Source organism: Epargyreus clarus, unplaced genomic scaffold (assembly GCF_041222505.1).
Source record: "Epargyreus clarus isolate Ecla_fem2 unplaced genomic scaffold, WU_Ecla_fem_2.2 ptg000002l, whole genome shotgun sequence".
Classification (NCBI taxonomy): Eukaryota; Metazoa; Arthropoda; class Insecta; order Lepidoptera; family Hesperiidae; genus Epargyreus; species Epargyreus clarus.
Genome location: NW_027332210.1, coordinates 2966713 through 2979392, shown reverse-complemented (window position 1 = coordinate 2979392; position 12680 = coordinate 2966713). Strand labels below are relative to the sequence as shown.

General features: G+C 38.9%; 1 protein-coding gene across 1 annotated transcript; it reads right to left on the bottom strand.

The window, feature by feature from the left end:
* Positions 1-5922: 5922 nt before the first annotated feature.
* On the bottom strand, positions 5923-12256 carry LOC140744855 (facilitated trehalose transporter Tret1-like). The gene is made up of 7 exons (XM_073076551.1): positions 11815-12256; positions 10293-10448; positions 9605-9807; positions 9007-9193; positions 8076-8458; positions 7470-7581; positions 5923-6563 (listed from the first exon to the last, which is right to left on the bottom strand). The coding sequence occupies exons 1-7, from the start codon at positions 11867-11869 to the stop codon at positions 6247-6249; spliced, it is 1413 nt and encodes a 470-aa protein (XP_072932652.1). The 5' UTR covers positions 11870-12256; the 3' UTR covers positions 5923-6246.
* Positions 12257-12680: the final 424 nt, after the last annotated feature.

Below are 12680 nucleotides of genomic sequence, written 5' to 3'. Positions count from 1 at the left end.
AAGTATGCGATCGGCGCTAATAATTTTCCGAGTAGTAGCGTTTGAACGCTGCCTCTACCTTCCGAAAGCAACTAAACGCATTTTAGGGACAGTATTAACGCTACGTAGGCGTTTGCCTTCAGTGGCTGCAACTAGCGTAGAAAAGTAGCTGTGATCGGCGCTCAAACGTGTGGGAAGTGTATCGTTTGATCGCTACATCTAGCTTCCTGGTCTGTATGTACAAAGACAGGGAGCGCGGGGGCAACAACTAATACACAGCGCAGTCGGATGCAAACTGGTTTATTGCAAGTAAGATGGCGAGGCGCAGCTCGCACCTAACGTTACACTATTGAAATACATATGGAACAGTCCCTCCCCCTTATAGCTAAAGTATATAGTAGAGTATGTAATACCCCAATTACTAAAAATAAACCCAAGATTATATAAATAGAACAATGTTTAAGAATAAATAGGCGCCAACTCGCGCCGTCGTGGATTTACAGAACTTGCGGGAGGGGTCATAAAACAACCTCCATCTTCCATTCCTCCCTCCCCGTCTATGGGAGAAGAGCTCGGAGTCACAAGTCCTCCCGTGGAATCCTCAAAGTCATGTCCGTCATCGCTTAAGTCTTCCCCTGGACGAGGAAAGTCAGGAATGACGTCTACGTTCCAATTGTTACCCTTCTGACATGCTGCTCCGACTCTCGGCCTTATTTGATTAATGTGTCTTGTAACTTCTATATCCAAGCTTGGAATATAAACAGAGTATAAAACCCTGCCCAGTCTCTTTCTGACTATAGCCGCGATCCAGTTAAGCTTTTTGTTAATACAATTTTTTATTATCCATACAGTGTCATTAACATTTAAATCGGATCTTTGCTTTCCTTTATAATTATTACTCTGTAAATACTGATTATGTTCTACTGTACGAGAGAGGTCTGTGGATGGAGGAGACGTTGGGGGTTTTAGCATGTCTAACCTGGAGCGCAAAGATCTGCCGAAAACTATTTCAGCAGGTGATTGTTGCGTGGTACTATTTTTGGAATTCCTATAGTCAAATAAAAATTTTGATATTTGATCATGTAGTATTTTCTTGTTAAAATTATCTAAAATTACCGATTTTATCCCTCTTTTTACCACTTTAACCATACTTTCCGCCTGGCCGTTACTAGACGGGTGGTATGCAGGTGAAAAAACATGATTAATTCCGTTTAATTTACAGAAATTCTGAAATTCTAGTGAAGTAAAAGAAGTACCATTATCACTCACTAACGTATTTGGTATACCAAACCGGGACATAAAATCACATAACTTGGTGATAACCGATTTAGAACCATATGATGTCGACATTATGTAACATTCGACCCATTTACTATACGCATCTACAATAATTAAAAACATTTGGTTATTTAACGGGCCTAAAAAGTCTAGATGAAGACGATAGAAAGGTTCGGGCGGGTACGGCCACGGAGCGAGCGGAGCACGCGGCGGAGCGGGCCGCAGCGCCGCGCACACCGCACACGCCGCTGCGAGCCGCTCCAGTTCGGCGTCTATGCCGGGAAACCAAAATAATGCTCGGGCCGCAGCCTTCATTTTTATAATGCCGAAGTGAGAACTATGCAATTCGCTACAAATTGTGTGCCTTAACACTTCTGGAACAACTACTTTATGTCCGCGCATTATACAACCGTTTTCAACGGACAACTGTAAACGACAATTATGATAAGGTTTCAATTTTAAATCTGACACCTTCCTCGGCCAACCGTTAATTATGTGATGTTTGACTACTGTAAGGATAGGGTCTCGCTCGGTTTCGCATCGCAACTGATTAAGGGACACGGGCATGTCGCCTTGCAGGACAAAGTTCACGTAGGCCGCGCTCTCTTCACTGCCCCCCTCGCACCGCACCTCTGCCGTCGGCGCCCGCGCCGCATTGAGAAAACCGGTTTCGTTTGTTGATAACGATGCCCGCGATAAAAAATCTGCACAATTATCTTTACTACGAATATATTCTATCGAGTAATTATAAGCCGACAAAAATATTGCGTAGCGCTGCAGCCTATTAGCGGACACCTCGGGTATGCCTCGATGGGGACCGAAAATGGTCAATAACGGTTTATGATCGGTGCGCAGTACGAACGGCGAAGATCGTCCATACAGGTACTGATGGAATCGCCTAACGCCGAAAATGATAGCCGTCGCTTCTCGCTGTATCTGAGCGTACTTCTTCTCCGCAGCCGTAAGGGTGCGCGAAGCGTAAGACACTGGCCTCTCGAGTCCATCAGTACCTATCTGTGACAAAATTGCGCCTAACCCCGTCGGAGATGCATCTACTGTCAATATTAACTTCGCATTCGAATCGAAATGGGCTAACACATTATCCGATGCCATCATTTTCTTAATTTTATTAAATGCAATATCATGTTCCGTTTCCCATTCCCATTTCACATTTTTATGCAATAAATTATACAAAGGACTTAAGACTGATGATGCGTTGGGTAAAAAATTACGATAATAATTCGTTAAGCCTAGAAATGATTGCAATTGTGTTACATTTGTCGGGTTGGGGGCGTTTAATACAGCTTTTACCTTATCTGGTGACTTTCTAATACCATATTTATTAATAACGTGACCTAAATAGCTTATCTTATCTCTAAAAAATTCGCATTTATTGATTTGTACGGTTAGACCGGCGTCTTTTAAACGATGCAAAACTGCTCTTAGCCGTTGCGCGTGCTGGTCTCGGTCTCTGCCTGTCACTAACACGTCGTCTAAGAAGAAGACTACCCCGTCGAGACCTGCCAAAACGCACTCCATGGCACGTTGGAAGACTGCTGGAGCGGAAGATAACCCAAAAACCAGTCTAGTGAATTTAAATAACCCACGGTGAGTATTGATAGTGGTGAGTGTCTGTGACGCCTCACTCAATTGGAACTGATTATATGCCATAGATAGGTCTATCTTACTGAATTGAGTCCCCCCATTTAACTTTGAAAACAGTTCGTCTACCGTAGGCAATGGGTATTTATCTACAATTAGCTGTTTATTTATAGTAATCGAATAATCAGCGCACAGTCGTAAACCCCCATCTTTCTTCAATACGGGTACAATGGGAGAAGCATATTCAGAGTGCTCGACAGGCTTTAATATACCTAATTCGACTAACCTGTCTAATTCTTTATCAATTTTGTCCCGTAAAGCGAATGGTACAGATCTAGCTTTGCAGAAAATGGGCTTAGAATTAGGTTTAACACTGAGATTGACTGAATATTTATTAAACAGGCCTAGATTATTGGAAAACACACTTGGAAATTTGGAAATAAATTCTTCTACACAAAAACTATCCCTTGTGAAAACCGCGTTAACGGAAGGTGATAATTGCAAATTAAAAGCGTAAATAAAATCACGACCTAAAAGCGAAATGCCGTTGTTACTAACCACAAATAATTCCATCGGCCGCGTTTTATCTCTGTATGTAATAGATGTTTTTAGTACGCCACATACAATAATTTTATCACCGGTATAACTAATTAATTTTTTATTAGTGGGGGATAATGGTATTTTACCGAAATAATGCTCATAAGTTTCGTTGCAAATAAGGCTAACTGCTGAACCGCTATCAATTTGGAATTCCAAAAATACACCACCGACACAAACACGCTCAACCATAGGCTCCGCGTTATCACACCGAATATTATACACGCACTTACCATCATCTCCTGCATCCACATCCTCTACGTAATTTACACTGTTATCGTTACGACACATTTTCCGCAAATGCCCTTTCCGATTACACTTTTTGCACTTGTAATTTTTAAAACGACACTGACTAGCTTTATGGTTGGTATAACCACATACACTGCACTTCACTTTGGTTACATTGAACACGACGTCTTCAGAGGAGCCCGCCAGCTGCGCGGCCGCGGCGGCGGCGCCGGCCACCACCGCCCCGGCGGCCCGGCGCGCGCACCGCACGCTCTCCGCCAAGTCTACCGCCTTTGCCAAGGATAACTCCCGCTGATCTTGAGCAAATAATTTGTCACGTTCATGACCTGGTGACATCCCCATTATGAAACGGTCCAAGACTGCTTCTTCGAGATACTTGAAATTACAATGTGCTGCTAATCCTCTTATTCTGGCTGCCCACTCCGTTGGTGTCTCACTGGGCTGCTGCACGGCAGAGTAAAATGTTGATTTATCCGCGAAGCCGAACCGCTTAGGGGTGCAATGGTCGCTTAACAATTTTATAATTTGGTCGTAATCTACCTGTTCAATCTTATTAGGCAGTGCTAAGCTATTTGCCAGTTTATACGTTGACTCACTGAGCACGCTTAATAGTATTGCCCGCCGCTTAACTTTTGCTTTATCGGTAACGTCATTAACGTCGTTTGCGATGAACCATTGTTCTAAACGGGACTGAAAACTGCTCCAATCATTGGACACATGGTCAAAAGTACACAAAACTCCGTACATTACTCCCGGTGACATAATTATTAATTTTGAGTTCGCTCGTCGCCACGTGGTCTGTATGTACAAAGACAGGGAGCGCGGGGGCAACAACTAATACACAGCGCAGTCGGATGCAAACTGGTTTATTGCAAGTAAGATGGCGAGGCGCAGCTCGCACCTAACGTTACACTATTGAAATACATATGGAACACTTCCGAAAACAGCTCAACGCATTTTAGGGTCAGCATTAATGCTGCGTCGTGTTTAACGCGTTCAGTTGCTGCAACGAGCGTACAAAAGCAGATGCAATAGCGCTCAAACGTGTGCGAGTAATAGCGTTTGACCGCTGCAACTAGCTTCCGAAAGCAGCTAAACGCATTTTAGGGATAGCATTAATGCTGCGTTGCGTTGTTCTCGTTGAGTTGCTGCAACGTGTGTACAAAAGTAGCTGCAATCGGCACTCAAACGTATGCGGGGTGTAGCGTTTGACCACTGCAACTAGCTTCGGAAAGCCGCATCGTCGATCGCTGATGCTAAAAAATCTAAGTATGCTTGCTGCCCATAGCACGTTCAAGAAAACTATATCGTCAACATTATAGTATTAGTATAGATAAATTGTGTATAACATTCGTATAGATTAATTGAATATGTCATAAAGAAACAGCTGTATTTATAATACTATGACTGTATTGATAAGTTCATATAGAACTGCTCACAATATACCAAGGCGAAGTCCAGTTCTTAAAGAGGGTAGAACTTTGTGGTTCGACTCCGGAGGCACCATCGTCACACCAATTTAACTAATAACAGCAGTGTTAAGCGCTGCTGTGTTCTGGTTTGTAGGGATTCATACTTATCCGAAGCATTTCAACTTAGTCCTTAGAGTAGCAACGCGTCCGTGGCCGACCTCAAGTAGAACTCTAACTCTATCTGGGATTGATCATAGATGTCCGTGGGTGGCAGAAAAAACCTAGCACCAGGGAGCTCCAATTACATGTTGACATTTTGAAATCGAATTTTCCATTCCGAGTTTTCCTAACCGGACAGTTTTGACAGGTACAAATCCAACTTTACACGGATATTGACAACATGCCTAGTATGGAACAACAATTTTGTACAGCTTCGATTTTGAGTGTTTGAATTTGTAGTGTTTTTATTTAAACTAATTCTCCTTGCATATTAATTCTTAAACCCAATACCCCGATATGCCATAATCCTATATTAATGGTCGGGGTGAAAATATCCTTTATTAGACCTTGTTCACTTTTTTAATTAAAAGGTATAAGATTTAGATATAAGAAAGTGCCTTCATTCATCGTATTCCTATGTAAAAGCTGTTTTTTAATTTTATATCCATATTTAGAAGGTCTGAGAATTGGCTACTATCTATTTTCATATCCCTAAGTGATAAGGGTTGTTCACCCTTAACATTTTTTTATTTATATAGCAACACAACGTTTGCCGGGTCAGCTAGTAAATGTATAAATAAAGGCATAAAGAAAACGAAATTTATTTTCGGATACTGTTAATCTAATACAAAAAAATAATACAAATTAACATTTCAAATCCTTATATACAAGTTTAATTCTAACATAAAAAGAGAATTCACGTAGATAGAGTGGTTGCTACTTCTACTTCTTGCTCCTGCCCCACAGAAGACATCAAAACCGCGAAATATTTTCACCATATTCTTCATTCTCCTTTCGACACGCTACACATACACACACACACACACACATAAAGCATCAAAAATGCGAAACATTTCCACTACATTATTTATTCTCCTTCCGATTCTTGCCTCTTATCCCACAGAAGACATTAAAACCGTGAATCATATTCACTACTTTCTTCATTCTCCTTCCGACACGTGCCGCTCAACGCGCTCTGTATTTCTGCTATCGTCTTCTGTTTCGTCTCCGGAACGAAGAACAGAACGAAAAGAGCCAGCAAGACACACACCGCACCGAAGACAAAGTAGGTTGTGTCAGCGCCAAGTGCCGTCATGATCTCCATCGTGTATCTGGTGAGGAGAAACACGAGAATAGTCGAGATTTCGAGGCCTATTGAAGTTCCTATTGCGCGGGCTGGACCGTCGAGCACTTCCGTGATCAACACGAAGTATTGGGATCCTATCCCTGTTGATTGAAAAAAATATGTATTAAAAACAAACATTCTAAAAGTGGTAGAACCCTCTGTGGTTCGAGTCCGGCGGCACCACCGCCAAGCCTATTTTTGCCTAATAACAGCAGTGTTAAGCGCTGTTGTGTTCTAGTTTGAAGGGTGTGGTAAGAGAGACATACTCTTCCGAGGCGTTTCAGCTTAGCCCTCAGGGTTAGCGACGCATCTGTAGTGGGTCAGGGGGGAATCTTGTCTGGGGTTGATTGCAGATGTCCATGGGTGGCAGTAGCTACTTAACATCAGGTGGACTGAATGTTCTTCTGCTACTTATATATTCTATGTAAAAAATCGTAGACAAGGTATCGTAACTTATCCGAGGTGTTCCAACTTAGTCCTCAGGATAACACTCGCTTATGTGGCCGATTTCAGATAGTACTTTAATCTTATCTGGAGTCAGATATCCAGGGGCGGCAGTCACAACTTACCATCAGGTGGACTGGCTCGTCTCCTATTTGTACAGGTACAGGTACAGCCTGCCGAGCAACATTCACATATGGTCCGAGCTGAAAATCAGTTGCCGAGATCTAATCTCGGTTTTTTCTGAGCTTTGGAACCCTTTTTATAGACTTTAGCTGCAACATCCGATTATGTATTTTGTTTTTTTGGTTTTGTATTGTCGTTTTTTTGTTTTTTATTTTATTATTTTTAGTGTTTAAGTATATGTTTTGTGTATTTAGTTATTACTTATGAAAATTTAGTTCATAAGTAATTTCGTTTGTTTTTTGTATATATGTTTCTGGACTTCATTGTTTATTATGTATTATTATTTGTTATTGTTGCTTAAGTTTATTACATAGACTATTTATCTATCTATCTATTCCTATATCACATCAAAATATATTCAATGAGAATGTTTTGCTTACCTCCACAGTAACACCAGCTAGAAATTGCAACAGATATAACCGGCAAATAATTAAGAAAACCGCTAATCTTTACACCGTGCTGTGTCAGGGTAAAGAATACACCCAGACCGATCTGAAAAAATACAGTACATTCAGGTTAATTTACTCCCGTTCTTAATAATCAATCATTCCAATGGTTTCCAATCAAAAAAGGAAAAATTTACTACCTGACTGAATTCTGCCTATTAGAAGTTGTCAAATTTCGGTCAAATTCAAAGCCTAGTCCTAGTCCTATCAAACCTTTGATTTTTAAAGTTACTTACATGTTGAAAAAATAATCACTTGGTAAAACAGTGTAGATAATATCGTGAAGAAACTTGCACGCCTGAGAGTTCTAACAAAAATTCTTAAAGTTGTGTAAATTCTACTAATACGCACTTTGCCAAGGCCAGATTTGGAGGTATAGAGGTAAATGCAGAGCAGGGGCCCCTATTTTTTTCTCTCATTCCGGCTTTAGCGGAGGACTATGGCCTAAAACCCCCACACTCCGAGTCTATACTCGGGTCTCTACCCAAGCAAGCAATTAACAATATATATAAGAATTAACGACAAATAAAATGAACTTACCATTCCTGCGGCCATGCCAAACAAAGTCGTAATCAAAATTGGTTTTCTACCACATCTGTCACTGATTACACTGCTGACTATACCAGACATAAGCTGTATTAAGCCAATCACAACAGAACTAAACGCCGGCGACACACTAGTGTTGGTGATTTCGAAAATCGTTTGCAAATAAAACGATATGCAGTTATACCCAACGATTTGTATCCCCATGCTCAGGACTACGGCTATTATCAACCCTTTGAGACACGCTTTATTTGTGAAGAGTTCTCGTTTATCGAAATTCTGTTTTGGTTCCCTGTGTGACAGCTGTTTCATTTCTTCTAACGCTACTGTTTTTGATTCGCGTAGAGATGTTAACACTTTTTCAGCTTCTTCGATTTTGCCTGGAAATAAATCACTTTTTTACCCGAGAGCCTAAGGTTTTTCGTGCATATGTGTGTCTTCATTGGCACGGCCTACAGCGCATAGCTTGACGGATTTTAACATATCGTTAGATTCGTTGTGTTTTCATCTTATCATATCGCATCACACAAGTAACATTAGTACGATTGCCAAGTCAATCTATTTATTTAGAACATAAAACATTTTTAATATTGATATGGTCCCGTGAGATGTTGTTAGATTAGATAGTTAGATAATACCTTAAGTTCTGTCTTAAGGTCCCTTAAGTAGGGACTGCATACATTTACTGACTTGGTATTACATGGATCTCACAACTTTTTACAGTAGAAGAACTGAATGGCGACAATTGGATCTTTTTACAAGCTTTGTTTTTGATGGCATTACAGGTATTTTTTCCGTGATTACAGCCCTTTTTAGTTAAGTATTTATAAACGTTTTTTGGATGATTGTTATGGATTCCTGTCGCTGCTTTTTATCCCTTTACTTTAAATAAAATACTTTGAATTTGATTTCAAAGTTGAGGTCATACCTTTACTGTACAGCGAGTAAGGTGTATCGGGAATAAATATCAAAGGAATGCACGAACAAGTAATAATAACGGTGTACAGAATGCTGAGGTTCAGGTATGATATGTACGGTCCGATTCCCAAAACCACAAGAACTCCCAAACTCGCAAGCAGAGGCAACACTGAACCGAGAGCACCGCGTATTTCACTCTGAAAAACAAATTTGTATTTAAACGTACAGCTTTTTACTCGTAGTAACAGTTTCGTTCAGAAAACGCTTTCATATGAAGGTACATCAATAACAGAATTTATGGAGTTTCTTTCCCCGCTTCTCCACCTTCCGAAGCGGTGATAGTTTGTTGATGTTAAAAAAGTGTTATATATGAATCAATTTTCAATAAACGAAATTTGAATTTGAATAACTAGTCCACCATCTAGGGCGTCCGCCAAATTGGATTAAGAAGAACGTGACTATTCGATATATAATTTCAGCTTAATCAGGTGAGATTAACTATTTTAAAAGTCTGTTTAATTCATTCAAAGGCCGATTTTAAACACTAGGCTGCATATAAAATACGGTACTCGCCCATAATTTAAAAAAATCGTGAAAAATCTACTTACACTAGCAATCTCCGTGCAATATATCATGTTAACCAAAATGGATGATGTATTGGTCACGCCAGTGAGGACTCGGGCGACCAATATCATCCACACTTCAGTGGCAAACACAGTTAACAGAGCAGCGATGACTTTTGGCCAACACATCACCAAAATGCTGTACTTCCTCCCGATGAGGTCCACGAGATAACCAACGAACGGTAGGGCTAGAAGTCGCAAATTGTATAAAGATGTACAATTAGAACATTAAATTTACATGTAAGGTAAGTGAAGTCAACAAATAAGTTTACTGTCTTAAGAAACAAAAACTGCCCCTGAACCTTCGCAATACAGATAAAACAATGTCCAAATTTTGACGTCTCAGCAACTTTTACTCTTTTTTCCGAACAGTACTTTTTTCGATTTTTATATACGTTACTAGCACTTGTTGAATAATTCTATGTACTTACTAACAATCAATTTTTGAAAGACTTGATGAAACAAAACTATTCCTTTTATTTGAAAAGTAATAGGGGCCTCCGCTTCTTCGTTGTCCAGGGGCCTCCAGACCGGTAAATTTGGCACTGTCGCCAACAAATAATCGGAGGCCAAGCGGTAACCGCTTAAGTAAACATACACTAGCTTGAGCGAAAAGACTTCAGCAACTGTCGCTCAAGCGATCGTAGCCAATGGGCATTATGATAATACTTACTAAAAATAGAAAATAGATATCCAATAGACGCAATCCAACCACCTTCATCTTCTGTGATAGGCCTTGTCAGTGGAGTCTCTTCTGGGTTCCTCAACTTGACCAGCATTGGGGATGGCCATGCGACATCCAAGCCCAAACAAAAAACCGAAAGATTCACTGTAAGAAATAAAAAATAAAATCTATCAAGTGATTATCTATCCCTTGAAGCGGAGCAAGGTGTCAAAGAAATATCTAATATTTCTGTATTAAAATTTGTAAATTATTTTGTCTTCATATAGTAGTCTTCATTAGTAATGATGTACTATGTCCGGCTACAGGTTGAACACGTGTCTTACCTTGGTGTTATTAAAATATCTGTCTATCAGCCTTTTAAGGTCCACTTGACATAGAGCTAATTGATTGATTAATTCATGGATTACACCTAATTTTCAACACTATAACCAATCCCGTACCCTCTGAATTCAGTAGTTTATTCCAGCTTTTTCAGGTCATCGGTCTACCTGGTTGAGGGGCGTCCCTTTTCCTAACGCCACTCGAGGACTTCCCCATCGGTTATCGGTCCTCTGAACGATGTGGCCGCCACATTGCCACTTATTTAAGTATTATGAAGCCCCAATGAAGATCATTCCAGCACCAATATGGGGGAAGTGGGACTTTTATTCGCTTATTTTTTATGGCATAGACATCTAATTCCAATTTTCACGTAATCATTGGGGGACGTAGAAGAGTATTGCTTATTTCACAGTTTCACTGACAAAAATTCATAGGGGAATTAAAATTACTTTCTATTTGACTATTTCTTTCTACTATTTATTTTTATGTAATACTTAGATAACCTCATAATACAGTTACCACTTACTGATGCATGATAATAGCTTTATTAACACGGTTATTGTAATAAATTCTATTGTTATAGTATTCATTTCATGCTTAAATACTCCACGTGTATATTACATTTAAACACATTCTATTGTGCGGTAACCAGTTTATTTTTATGGTATTGATATGCTAAATGTATTCTTAGAATTATTAAATTTTAATAAGTAAAAAGGGTTTATTTAGGAGTTTTGTAGCAATTGCTAGCTGCAAGTGTTGAGTTTGTCTACTACAGGGCCGTCTTTAAAGAAGTAAATCGAGGCTACTACCGCGGAGGCAACCACCCCACGAAGGGAGCCCCACAATACACAATAAATATTCAAATTTAGACGGGCCAGCATCTTACAAGTTGCTTTTTTTTCAAAATAGTTTTGAAATAATTGTATTTTTTACAGTAAATGCTTGAAAAACTAGACAGAAAATCATAAGGGCCCTCCTCTACTTCGTTGCCCCAGGGCCTCCACATCTCCAAATCCGGCCTGCATTCGCAATTGCCGCAATCTCAATATAATCCGGCAATATTACAGTTGCATGTAGACAAAGAAGTTAAGTACATAAAGCTGTACAACTTATTTTTTCAGTTAGTTATTTTTAAGCAGTCAAGATATTTTTTTCATTTTATCATAAAAATATTTAAATAACTTACCAGTAATAACAATAATATATTGCTTCAGCGAACTGGATATAACAGGAATCATCATCTTTTAATCTTTATAAAATGTGAATTAATAAAGTCGTTATAACAAAAATAGGTGCTTGATACAATTGTTAAAAAATACACAACTTAATTATTATATTTATAAAAAATCTATTGTAATTAACAACAAAAGAAAATACTTTTATTGCATAAGTCGGCACAACTGTTATTAAAGCACATTACCATTTAATAAAGATAGTGTATATAATTATAAAAATAACTATATTACAGTGCTGCGCAATAAATGTGTGTATTGTAATGTGGTACTACTAAATATACAGGGTGATTTTTTCAAGTGGGTATGGATGGCGAAATACGAAACTATAATAATATGAATACGAAACTATAATATGAATGAAAACAATTAAAACTGCAATCATTAATTTAAAAAAAAAACTTTTTCCCTTGCCTAGAATAGAACGACTACGTTTTGAAAAAAAAATACATCCTATATTATTCCACCATAGGATAGTGTAGCTTATAAATGATCCTTATATGTTGTTGTTGTTGTTATATGCTGATGTTCTGGAAAGCAATTAAAAACCAGCGTCTTCATTTCTGCATTTTTTACTAATGCATATAGTGACGGATTTCGCCACCCAATAAAAAAATCACCCTGTACATGTAATATAAATATTTATTTATTAATTATATATTTAACGCTGTAATATTTTGCAACAACTGTATCTATGGAACACTACCAATTTTGTTTATTCAGTTTAAACTGAACTATACCTACTGTATTTACATGAAATTTCGCAAAATTTCGAATTATGCTGTACACAATATTCACCCAGTAGTGGAAATTCAACCAA